At 52.9% G+C, this 12639-nt stretch overlaps 4 protein-coding genes across 4 annotated transcripts; 3 read left to right on the top strand and 1 right to left on the bottom strand.

Annotated features, from left to right (window-relative positions):
* Positions 1-381: 381 nt before the first annotated feature.
* DICSQDRAFT_160546 (alcohol oxidase) lies at positions 382-4412 on the bottom strand. Its single transcript, XM_007363853.1, has 17 exons — positions 4321-4412; positions 4174-4239; positions 3778-4114; positions 3635-3716; positions 3512-3575; positions 3356-3449; positions 3127-3306; positions 2946-3074; positions 2877-2893; positions 2662-2830; positions 2537-2608; positions 2383-2474; positions 2081-2332; positions 1928-2012; positions 1526-1869; positions 607-1449; positions 382-550 (listed from the first exon to the last, which is right to left on the bottom strand). Exons 3-16 carry the CDS (start codon positions 3893-3895, stop codon positions 1366-1368), a joined length of 1782 nt encoding a protein of 593 aa, XP_007363915.1. The 5' UTR covers positions 3896-4114; positions 4174-4239; positions 4321-4412; the 3' UTR covers positions 382-550; positions 607-1365.
* Positions 4413-5232: 820 nt separating this feature from the next.
* DICSQDRAFT_134807 (uncharacterized protein) lies at positions 5233-5902 on the top strand. Its single transcript, XM_007363854.1, has 3 exons — positions 5233-5463; positions 5576-5804; positions 5865-5902. The coding sequence occupies exons 1-2, from the start codon at positions 5343-5345 to the stop codon at positions 5608-5610; spliced, it is 156 nt and encodes a 51-aa protein (XP_007363916.1). The 5' UTR covers positions 5233-5342; the 3' UTR covers positions 5611-5804; positions 5865-5902.
* A 2383-nt stretch (positions 5903-8285) lies between these two features.
* DICSQDRAFT_168248 (uncharacterized protein) lies at positions 8286-8615 on the top strand (the record flags this gene model as incomplete). The annotated part of the gene is made up of 2 exons (XM_007363855.1): positions 8286-8440; positions 8495-8615. The coding sequence occupies 2 exons, from the start codon at positions 8286-8288 to the stop codon at positions 8613-8615; spliced, it is 276 nt and encodes a 91-aa protein (XP_007363917.1).
* Positions 8616-9572: 957 nt separating this feature from the next.
* Positions 9573-12385, top strand: DICSQDRAFT_179341 (uncharacterized protein; the record flags this gene model as incomplete). The annotated part of the gene is made up of 11 exons (XM_007363856.1): positions 9573-9687; positions 9749-9889; positions 9948-10062; positions 10113-10833; positions 10892-10918; positions 10984-11288; positions 11360-11391; positions 11441-11754; positions 11812-11968; positions 12068-12129; positions 12188-12385. The coding sequence occupies 11 exons, from the start codon at positions 9573-9575 to the stop codon at positions 12383-12385; spliced, it is 2187 nt and encodes a 728-aa protein (XP_007363918.1).
* Positions 12386-12639: the final 254 nt, after the last annotated feature.

A 12639-nucleotide genomic window follows, 5' to 3' on the forward strand; every position in this document is an offset into this window, starting at 1 on the left:
CAAAGCCACGCCACGAAAGTCCAGTCCAGTCCAGTCCATATCCCTCCACCTAGTACCCTGTTCGAACCCATCACCGAGCATTAGGTAGCCGTCGTCGTAGTGGTGTCAGAGCTCGAGACACTGCTTGAGACGCTAGACACTACACTGCTGAGGGAACTCGATACACTGCTGAGTACGCTCGACACGCTCGAGGGCAGGGAACTCGTCGAGCTCGCCGTCTCAAACAACGGGCGAGGGGTTCTGGTCGGGTGGGGCCTGAAGTACGGGTTGCCACCAGATTGAGACACGCTTGACGAGGACCCAGTCGTCGACGCGGACGAGCCAGAGGACGACAAAGAGCCCGCCGTGGCGGTCGTGGTCACCGTGTCGGTTTCCGTGGTGGTCGTGGTGGTCGTGTCAGTTTCCGTGGTAATCGTGGTGGTGTCTTCCTGACGCTTGGCCAAGCCTGGGGTTCCGCTCGGGGCTGCGGTAACGGTCGAAGTCACGGTCGAAGTCACGGTGACGACCGACGAGAACCCCGACCTGACGCATTCAGCGGGACGGGGTGCAACTGATAAGAAGAGTCAGTCGACGTGGTTGGAAGGGGCAGCCACTACAAGTACGAACCTACAGCACCGACGCCGGTGCAGATCGAGAGGCCGACGGCGACGAAGGCGGCAGTGTACTTGAAGTTTACCATTGTGGTTGAAGACAGCAAAGACGAAAGCGAGATAGCGACGGTAGGTTGTGGTGATAGAGATGTGGTCGAGGATTGAGAAACCGCGGACGGGGAATAAAGAGGAAAAACACTACTCTTTATAGGCTGCTCGCGGGAGATGTTCGCCTCCGGAGTCACTTCACCTGAGTGAAGGTTCTGCGGGTGACCGATCAGGGAAAAAGTTCTATGACATCGCGCATATGCAGACGTCGGGCTCCCGAGCGTGCATGTCACCTTGGTGGTTGACCGATCTGATCAAAAGCTGACTTCTACGACGTCGTGCACTTTGTGAACATCGTCTCTACCCGGGCTGCAGGCTTAGTGGCTGACCGATGCCAAGTGTGAGTCCTGCGGCAGCATCGAACATGAGCGTACTCATGTTACACCCTTTGTACAGGTGTGAGAGGAAGGACCAGAGTGCCCTTTGTGGTAGGACTTAGCGTGCATATGTTTGTGACGAAGGCTAAGGCGAGTGGATCGATGCTTGAACGCACGTCAGGTGCGAGATTCTGATGGACGGGCCCCATCTGCGTCTCGGTACCCTCCGGCGCCGCTGGCCTCGAAGTGCCACACGAATCGATACGGGTTCTCTTACAGGCCTCACTGGACGAACGAGCTCCCGCTTGTATTTGCTGGCTAGTATATCCAAAGCCCGCGATGGACGGGCATCACAGTGAACTGCGTACGAGATGCGCCGCGCGCTCAGCTAAGATATAAGTTGGGCCCTGCGTATGTCCTGACGGGATGAACGGCTGTTATCCAATCACAAACGATTCGCGCTTCTTTAGCATAGCTCCCAGTTCTGACAGGCTGTGACGAGTGACTTACGAAGGCAGACGCATCCACGACGCGTAGACCGACCGTACCCTTCACCCTCAGTTGTGAATCGAGGGGCGCATTCGTCCCCTGGCCCATTGCTACGGTGCCGACGGGATGGTCCACGGTATCCGAGTTTTTGCGGATGTACACCTCCAGTTCGTCGTCCGTGGTGGCGTTGGCAAATACGCCGAACTCGCTGACGATGTAGTCAGACCATGTAGGGGCAGTGACGAATGCCCGAGCAGCCTTGACAGCCTCTCGCATGATGGCGACATCGACTGGACTCCCGAGCAGGTTGGGATTGATGAGCGGGGCGTCGAAGGGGTTCGTAGAGTTCAATGTGACGTTCCCACCTGTCACCGGCGTTTAGAACGACGGAAGGAATGAAGCGAAGAGCGGCTTGACACGTACGAGCCGTTGGGGACACCACCGCTGTGATGATCGAGAAGAAGTGGCCCTCGGCTGGAAGCGGAACGGTCTTCGATACAAACGCGTTCTGTGTAGACGATCAATACGGGTCATGAGCGCTCTCTAGCGCCGAATCGCTAGGAAGTGGAAGCGCACAGTAGGAATCTGCTCAAAGTGCGCAGACGTCTCTCCTGCACTCGGGTCCTCGACTCCCAGCGATCGGAAAAAGCCGGTCGCGTTCGGGACTCGCAACCATCCGAACTGGCTTGCTGCGCCCAGACCGAGTGGCCCTGTACCATTGATCTTCCAGAGCGCAAGAGCCTCTGCTGCAAGAGTGCTATTGCGGTGCAGATCGTCGAGCGTGTTGGTCGAGTTTGCTACCCAGCTGTTGCCTAAGAAGACGTGGTCCTGCATAGATTCGAACAGCTTCCAAAACAAAACCCAGAAAGGACACCCACTTGCAGGTTCTGACCGACGGCAGGAAGATTGACGACGGGTTTGATGCCCAGAGCAGTCAAGTGTGCAGCATCGCCTATACCAGAAAGCATCACTGACCGCGGTGACAAATGTAAGTCAGAATCAAGGCGCTTCATAGAGGCAATGGGAACGAACATATGTGAGGTGTCTTCAGGGATCCAGCGGACAATATGACCTCCTTCTTTGCCTTCAGAGTGTGCACTGGCCCTACACAAGGTCATCAGCTGCAGACGACAGTCACCAGGTAATATTGAAGCTACCATCGGCGCTCTGAGCAATTTCGACACCACGGAACACGGGCTTTCCTTGCTCTCGACCAACGGATACCACCTTCGTAACACGAGTGTTCACCACCACGTCCAGATTTGGGCGATTGATAGCCTGGGCTAGGTAGGAGCTGGCCGAAGTCACACGATGGCCATCATGGATCTGACTCTCGTCAGTCTACAGCTTTGATACCTGCTGGACGACATACCGTATTCTGCGTCCAGCCTACCGCTGTCTTGGTCATAAGCTCATCTACACGTCGAGACGTGGAGCTCACCAAACCCAATCGTGTTCCCCGAATTGTAGTCTAGATTGAAGGGGAATTGTTCAGCGAGCTCGCGAGTAGTGTCGATCACCCGGGAGTTGATTTCAAGAGGAAACCCCTCAACGCTAATCGGCACCACACCTGCAAGCGAGTGTCAGGTACACCCATCGCTGCTGAAAAGGCAGCAATATACCATTCTTGTGAATTGCGGGGTTGAACTGGCCGATTGTGTTGTGGTGATCAACCGGTGCCGTCATTCTGTCCACCGCGAAAATGAAGGGAAGGAGATTCTTGAAAGACCACCCATCATCCCCTGTCACGTTCGCCCAGCGATCGTAGTCGTCTTTAGTTCCTCGACTGAACACCATTTGATCTGCATCTCGACGTTAGCTCGGCCACACCTCCGCCAGTTCCCAGCTCACTGAGGGCCGTAGATCCACCGAGGACGAAGCCTCTCGGGTACCCGACAGGCCGATTGTTAAGACCCGGCTGAGCCATCGTGGTGAAGTTCCAATCCTAGAGCACGGGGTGACTGCATATGAGATACGTTCCTATAGCGATTGATGTTGGGTACGTACGAACGCAGACATCGGCAGGGTCGATGACCGTCCAGGTACTGAGATATTCAAATTCTCGAAGTCGCTGTGGAATTGCTATGAGCATCTGAGGCATGGCCGCACCCTGCAACAGAAAGCACATACCTCCCGCCCGCCTCTATCAGCAGAACTCGGGTAAGAGGATCCTCCGTCAACCTCGAGGCCATCACGCCGCCGCCGGCCCCAGCTGCAGGTCATGGAACGCTTGAGCAGCATTCTGGAAAGTAACTCGTGAGGATCCCACTCACCTCCTACTACGACAAAGTCGTAATCCTTGTTGAGGACTTCTGCGGTAGGCCCCTGGTGCAGCGCTGCAAGGACAGAGGCAACACTGAACGCCAGAACGAGCCCCGTTTTGTGCAGCATCTTCGCAGAGCGTATCAGAGACGTGGTAGAAGGGAGGAGCTTCGAACGACCCTGGCGCGGGGGGCGGTATTTTAAGAGTGTGCCTGTACGCCCCTTCGTGGTGGGCCAGACAAATAGGGCATCAGGAGGTCCGCCCCAAGATGTTCACACTTGCCAGAACGTGAGAGCGCCCGACGATGATTGGAAAGCGAGGAGATGGGCGTCCGGCAAACCAAAGGACTTCTTTGATGAGATTCCACGAACGTCCACAGGGGCCTCTATGAACGCATACAACGCACCTTCCGCTACTCAATCCCCCAGTGTGGTCCCATTCATCACGTCTTCGGTGTATTTCCACTCCGGACCTACATCACATCGTTGTTGACAACATTGGTCGTCAAGGTGTTGTGCAAGAAAATCCGTAGTATAGATGATAGTGGGCTCACTTTCTCAAGACAACAGGGTCCTATTCGGTGACCGGTGTCTACAAGCGCTGTTATGGCGATATTCAGTGAAGGACGCAAGCTCAGGACAACCAGCACAGCGCTCTGAAGAGGCCTTTCTGGCGCACAACTTGACGACGGCCTGCGAGATGCTCGTGTACGGATATGTCGTCCCTGACAGGACAGGGTGGCAAAAGCCATATCGGAGGGATCCGGAAGTGTCGCTGGTACGTCTATAATGATATGGAGAAACATGTGGCTGTGTCGCACGCGATCATGACGCCAGGCGCTTGGGGCCCAGGAGACATTTCGTTCAACAGCGTCCAAATTAGCAAATGCAACATTCGCGCCGCATCGTCAAATACATGTGGAGCAAAATATGGACATCCAACATGCCACCAGTTCAGAGTGCCCACGCGTCCATCGGGTTAAGATTTCTATGGATTCCCACCGTGAGCTCAGACAGCCCAAGCTCGATGTCATCCACACGCCGATGAGGTTTCGGGCTGACAGACCACTGCTCATCTCGAAGGCAGTCTTCATCTACTGTCACGGTGGGAGAAGAGCATTGCCAGCCAAGAGAGCCCATAACCTCGTTAGCGGAAATGTTGTCTTGGTGTGCCATCGCTGATGGGCTTCGTGCAGTTCCAGTTTGAAATGGGAAATAAGGACTGCTGTGATGCTGCAGTATCTTATATATCAGCGCTACGAAATCAGAGAGGTGAAATGAGTACGCAACGGCTCCAAGATTTTCGTCACGTGTGATGAGTTCGTCAAGGGAGTGTGTAGCACAGAGTTCTAAGACGATGCGGTGAGCACGTGTTAGGCTCGACATGGCGAGTCATTGCGTACCGGAAGGAAAATGAAAGTGACATGAAGGATGTTGAGTATAAGCATGATGCTATAAGCTATCAGTATATGTATTCGCTGCAAGTACAATTGCCTCACATGAAGTACACCGTCCCTGTTGTTTTGATCACCAAACAGGGTACTCTAAAGTCAAGGTACACGTACCGTTTGTGAACATGACTCTAGTCAGAGAGCACATAGAACCTCTCAGCCCGAGCATGATAGGTGGCCTTCAATGTGACTCCGATCACGACAGCGTCGGAAATGATTTGACCGCCTCGAATGACGATTGTTCCTGAGATCCCCAAGGCGTGAGATGGATAGAACTCAATTTGCCTCATTATTAAGTTGACTGACCGCTGACACACAGGTCAGGACAAGATGGACTGGCATAACTGTGATCACTCACACAAGGCTCAGGGGAGTGGGGGTCGTCGCGGCTGACAAGCATCCAAATGTTGGATTGGCAAAAAAGGAAGCGTGATGGAACTTGAGATCGTCCTATCGCCCCAGAGGTCATGCGACTGTCAGTCGGACGGCGTGGGAGGGCCTCACATAGTAGTCCAGCGGAAAGGCCAGAACAGACCAGAAGAAAACAAATGCACTCAGAGGCCGAATGCATGTTCTGTTGTAGTATCTACGTTATACGAGTTATTCCACCAAGTCTTGTCTGTGTGTATATGGAAGACATCTCTTACCTTTTTGGGAAGATGTAGATCTCCGACATGAGCTCGAAGAGATCCAACGCCACCGGCGCGCGTTGTAGGCTCCAGCCGATTTCAGATCTCACATCTTAGTTGTGTAGATGTACCGAGAGTAGCGCTGCCTGCGATTATGCTTTAATTGAGCCAGTGCACAAGTCGTAGGCACCAAAACGCGAGCGTAATGACCAACGTCACGGCGGAACTTGAAGCCAAGTACTGCTGGAATTCCGCATATGGAAACCACCTGTGGACAAAATCGGACACGTCAACTGCCCATTCGGGAAAAATAGACCCGTACCACGTTCTCGAATGGTCGTTTACTCACCTCTGATCACTATGACAGTCTCGCGTCAGCTTGCAGATTTCAAGGACAAGCATCCACACAGCGACAGACAAGTACGGAAAACATGATAACCAGGTATTTGTGTAGTAGAGATTACCAGAGCAAATATAAGATACCAAGCGTTGCCCAATCAGCACCACAGCAGCACAATAACAAAGTTGGACATATGCAGTGAAGTCGGTTGACTACATCTGCATAGCGTCGATATTCAAGGGCTTGAAGGGATCCACGAATGCATATAACGCACCTTTTTCTGAAAAGTGGGCTGTTGCGTTCCGCTAGATCGCCAAAGCTACATCAATGCATTTTCAGACAGTCAGACCATGGACTTGTTCATTCACATCCAGATCGCAATGTCCACATGCGCTGTCAAAGCGACGGTGAGCGAAGGGGGCAGGCTCTGGGCAACCAGCTCTGCCTTTTAAGGAGACCATTCCTAGGCACAATTCGACAACAGCCTACGAATGCTTATGTAGGTGACGCATCACGAGAGGGATGATGGAGGTTCGCTCCCAGGGTATGACTCGGGCTCGGTTGAAGACGAAGCGGTAGATCTCACATCGTCTGAGCTCATCAGGGAGAGTTTGGGCGCCAGGGAGTGTGAGATGCCAGCAAGGTAGGTAGTAGGTCGTGAATTTGGCCGGACTCGGAAAGATGGTTCGAGCGTACAGTACTCTGTACTTAGAAGGCGTTTTGGACGAAATAGGAAGGAGCGGGGTGATGATGGTGGCGCAACAGCGCGGTCAGCCCGAATGGGGTAGCGCGCTTCAGCGCTGAAGTCACGTGTCTCTGTTGCGACCCTAGATGTACGTCCACCAGCGGACACGACACGTCTCCTCGCTGTATCGTCCTTCTACGGTGCTAGGAACGTGTTATGTTGACTTACTGTGCTTTTCATCTGCTCTGCTTCTCCACCTGAACTCTCTTCCTCCGCCCCTGCACAAGTACAAGTACACGGAGTCCTCTTGGCTACCTAATTCACCTTTGTTTCCTCATTCCGCCTATCTGCAGACGGCTCCAGGTGGTGTCATGCCCTCTCTTCAATCGTGAACTCCTTTCCCGCACCATTCCTGACGTCTACACAAGGTAGGTCTGTTCATATCTCTCCCCGGCATGCAGAGGCATCAAGGAGCGGACACCAATGCTATCCGTGCTAAGTATAAGGTACGTGTTCATGTTCAGCAAGCCACCCTGCGCCTCGCATGTATTGTCAGGGGGAAAGGTCATCAGATTTGCCGCAGCGCCGGTTCCGCCATACATATTATGGCTGTACTGTGATGCTGCAGACCCTGGTGTTCTCCTACCCCTCAAGTGTGTTGACGTCTCGTAGCCTGCTAGATGCCGCTAAAAGTGCTAGTTCTTCTCGCCAAGATGTGGACGTGCATATGGAGACCCCTCGCATTGTTAGCGATCTAGGCCGTGGTGATGACAGCGAAACTGCACCGCTAAGGGCGTCGTCATTGACTTTGTGAGTACATTCGTATGTACAAGTCACTTAAGCGTGTTCGTCCTATCACTATATCAAGTACACCGATGAAGCCAACACGTCCATCAGCATCCCCGAGTTTCACCTCCTTGCACGCCACTTCACCGTCTTGGTGTCTCGTAGCGTTACCCCGCCGTCCACTGCACAGTTCCAGTCAACATCTGCCAGCTTGTCACAGACGAGGACGAAATTTACCCATCTAGGTGCGCTCCCATCAACTCCCTCATTTCAATCTCCCATAGTCCAACTTTTTCCCCGCCGGCGACGGGGGCATCTCACAAAGCAGGGTATGTTCACATCCGTCGCGTTCGCATAGTTCCGATGCGGGTCGCTCTTATCAATGCATCCGAGTTCACAGATGCGTTCTCCACCGGATATGTGCCACAGGGAACGGCCGCACCGGGCGAGTGGCCACTATACATCTACAGCATCGAGGCCTTCGAGCTGAATGACGCCCGGGCCAGCGTGCTGTCGCCCTTGCGCGCAGATCCAAGCTAGACGAAGCTGTGAGTGTGCAATAGGATAGACAGCTGTACGCCAGCGAGCCTGGGTACGTATGCTCGCGTGTGATACAGCCACGTCGGACATGCGATGGAGCGGCGCGCTCCTGAGAGCTGCATTCGAAAACACGACTACGCTCTTCACGAACGGCACGGGAGTGTACTGCAATACGCGACAGAAGGACGGCGCGGTGCTCGGTGCGCTCTTCCGCAGGGCGCTCGCGAGTCGTGGCGAGTGTGGGTGCGTCGTTGCGAAGCGTACAGCTTCAGACTTTGACAAATCGCCCCCTGACAGGTCGCCACCCAAGGAGAGCGCGGTGGAGATTGTGTTCAACCGGCAGGATGCTAGGTGTGGTGCGCTGGTGCGGAACGTGTATCTTGCGGTCGTGCAGGTCGTGCAGGGTATTGCGGACTAGTGGGAGGATGTACACTAGAAGAGTGTAGACCCGCAGAATTACATAGGTGATGGAATTACGACGTCGGGACTGGGAGCCTGCCATCTCGGCGGGCTCGTTCCACGACAGAGGGTCGTTGTCAGATGTTTCTGCCCTGCAACTGCAAAGATTCCATCGCGCTGGACTGAAGGCAGGTCAGCACACATGTAGAAATTGTCATCGAATGTCACTTTCAGTCACTGAATGCAAGTGGAGTGCGGTGGACATAGCTATGCATCTGACGACGGCGACTGGCTGTCAAGAGCATCCGATCTAGCACAGCTGCAAGGACGAAGATCCGGTGAGAACAGCGTGTTCATGGCATGTCCCTGACTTCTACTCCTGCATGTTGCCCAATGACTCACCCGTTGTAGTGCTTTCACTAAATGAACTGTCGAGGCTGTGACGTATTGGGCCCCTGGAGCCTCGTTGGCAGGGCGTGCTGGATCTTCAAGTAGGTACTAGGGCGCAACAGCGGCCCGATAAGCTCCCAAGGCGCAAGGCTGGTCTTCCCTTATCTTCGCATCCTAAGCAATACTGGACGTCTGACCTCAATCACGTCAACTCTGTCTATATCACATCGGTGGTTTACACTCCATGGTGCTTCGAAGACCACATTCAGCGCTACCAGACTAGCACCAGCCGCTCAGATGTTCGGTTCTGAATTGTGGCGAGTTCGTGAGAGATTGGGGTCATGTATCGTGTCGAACCTTCCTCAGGCTGTTCCTAGCCGGCCATAGTCCACCTTCTCGAGTGACATACTTATCACCGGTCCCTGTATCCTCATTGGGTCTCCAACATTTTTGGGGGGGGAACACGTTTCTGGCGACTGCCACGATGCTCTCCTTGTGAGATCACCGAGTGCATACATAAAGGCGTATGTCAAAATGCTTACTGGTCAAGCACCCTGCTTCATTAACCCGCACACTTGTACTCGTCATGTCACAATCGCGCTTCTCCTCGTTGCTCCGATTCCGGTTCATCAGGAACCCCAAGTCGGGTCATGTCCCGCAACCTCCCGGCCAATCAAGGCCGCATCCTCGCACAGACACCGGTGATTATTTGCGCCTTCATTGCTGAACAGGAATCGTAACATAACTCGATCCCATTCTCAGTTCCCTTGGCATCACTTGCGGACAAAGACAAGGAAGAACTGGCCAAGATCGTCGACGATGGTACCACTGCGCTCACTCAAACCCTTCCGGCCTTGTTGCGAGTTCTTGACGACATCTCTCAAATCCATCCATACATATCTGGTCTGTATACTTACCTTCGCTGTACAGGATGGATTAGTATGTTGAACAGGAGTTCTAGTGGGTTTGTTGGCCTTCCGTGTTGCCATTTTACTGGGAACGAAGTGGCTAGATGCAGACAGGAAGGTGGCGGTTCTTTTTCTTGCCATGCAGGAGATGATGGACGAGCTCGCCGGGTACGTCCTGCGATGCAAATATGATTGTTAGAATATTGACAGTGTTTCAGGCTCCAGTACATCAAGGATGTCAAAGGGTTAGAAGCTGACAAGAACCGCAAGGGAGCCCGCGAGGAGCTCGAAAGGAAAATTGGCGCCACCGCAAAGGAGATTGAACAGTGCTGGCATGCCTGCGAGACATATTCTCAGAAGAGAGTCACCACCCGGGTCATACAGTCCCTCGAATGGGACGCACAGTTCAAGCATTATCTCAGTCTCTTCTCCGAACGGCGCAGTGAGTTCAACGGACTGCTTACTCGGTTGATCGTCTCCACTGTTACGCAGAATGCCCGCAAGCTATGTGTCATCGAGGAGAAACTCGACCTACTGCTTGCGCGCTTCTCCGCGTTGGCATCTGACGAAGAACAGCAGCTTCAGAAGTTCATCAGCACTGGTGACTTCAGTCAGAAGCTCATCGAAGGGGATAGCGAGGCGTTGAAGAAGGTATTGGAGCGGGAATCCTCTCAGGGCGGGGTCAGGCGGATGCCCGAATATGGTGGTGCAGCTCGGAAGGACAAGCCGAACATCAAGGACGAAGAGATAGCAACCCTCAGAAAGGAGCTGTTGATGACACCAGAGGACGCTATGAAGAAGAACCTGGCGGAGTTTTCGGGGAAGTTTGACATGCAGATCGAAAAGTTGAAGGATGATATGAGGGCATTAGTCCGCCACGAGAACGATCGAGTCATCAAGGCGTTCAAGTCAGGACCTCAGGATGCCATTCTGGACAAGGTATTTTCACAGCATATCACGTTAACCTAAAATCCGCCGCTCAAGGCTTTCAATGCAGGATATACATGATTTGTGGACCGAGATCGTGAGAGCATTCTGTGTACCATGCATTGATGTGCTCTCACAGAATGCTGAGGTTCATTCGTACAGGGATGGCCAGGCCACGTCAAGACGCGTCATTTTGTTCTCGCACTGTGCGATTACTATCGTCAATGTCTCAAGGACAACAAACGCGGCGATGATAACAAACGCAACGAGGACAAACTACGTAATTTCATGTCAAGCCTCAGTGATGATCACAAGCGACATATCGCCGATGAGGACATATGGGCACTCAAAATCATTGACAACCGCAGCTTACAGGCACTTGCTGAGGCATTCGACGATGATGCTTCGGGATTCATCACTGTGGTGGAAGTCAACAATCTCACCTCGGCGCGTCCTCTCGAGTGGAGGTGAGCAACCTGTACCTTCAGCTCCTGAGCATTACTGCACAGGCTCACACCAATTCCACCCGTGTGAACAGCATGCCTCATTGGCTCGCCTATTGGGCAATTGGTACGCAACACGAAGCTAGGTCCTTGCAGAGAGTCCAATTTTTTGGTAGGTTGGCAGATGGCCGCGGATGATTACAAAGATGCCATCAACATCATCTGTGCTGACATGATCGCGATTCGGCGACTTGTCCATCCACGCAACCTGGAGAACGTGGATAGCTACCTCAACATTGTCTGGCAAGCCGTGATCACTTTGGCCACTTCGTTCAGCTGTCCTTCCTATTCAGGGTACATCTTACGCCGATTCAACGCGCATGTGAAATCGCAAGAGAACAGCTTGCAGGAGCGGCTTGAGAAAGTCCATTATAGCATTGGGGGAGAGAACACATTGGCCCTCGTCACCGGTCCTGGTCAGATTGAAAAGGTAATTGCACCTTCTACATCCGTGTATTTGTTTCTCTTCTGAGATTCCTCTTAACAGCACATCATGCCACTGCTTTACCTTCTTCTGCGGCGACACTTTGAGATCATGAAGCTTTGTCAGACCAGGATTATTCATGAGGACGAACTTAGCGACGCCGCCCAAGCTATCACCGATGTCTTCGAAGTATTCAAGAGCCGTTACGATGACCTACAAGGTTCGTCGGTAAAAACCATAGCACATCTGAGTCACGGCTTCCACTGTTTTCTTATCCTGAACTGCAAATCCTCCGCGCCACAACGGCATGCATTTATAGTACTCTTCAAGCAACGTAGAGTGGACCCCGGGCAGCAATTCAAAGTATTTGCGAATCAACTGGTATGTAGTGACGTGCCAGTGCTATGATACCCATATGTCTTATTTGTGTGTTATCTAGTTTTATAACTGGCACACATACAACGATTTCTGGGCATTGAATAACCTCCGCACACTGAGGTTCTCGGGAACGTCCTATGGCTCGAAGGAGGGAAACCCTGAATTCGCGAAATTCTTGAGATATCCGTCGGACGCCATACCAATACAATCTGATACCACACGGAGAGTTTTGCCAAACCTCAATGCTCAACACCGGTAAGCTTTCATGCAAAGTGTCTTACTGCTCGCCCAGGTGAATATCGAGTTCATCAGGCAGCTGATATCTTATATCTAGTTACGCCTGTGATAATTGTGATGAATCGTTATCTGGCGCGCGATTCATCTGCTTGGAATGCGGTACCCAGGATACGCTCGATCTATGCCAGCAGTGTCTCCCATCCGTCATCCAGTCTCGACCTCTCGGAGATCTCACTTCACCTCACCTCCCAACTCATGATATCGTGAAGATAGTCA

The sequence above is a fragment of the Dichomitus squalens genome (assembly GCF_000275845.1).
Source record: "Dichomitus squalens LYAD-421 SS1 unplaced genomic scaffold DICSQscaffold_7, whole genome shotgun sequence".
NCBI classification, from domain to species: Eukaryota; Fungi; Basidiomycota; class Agaricomycetes; order Polyporales; family Polyporaceae; genus Dichomitus; species Dichomitus squalens.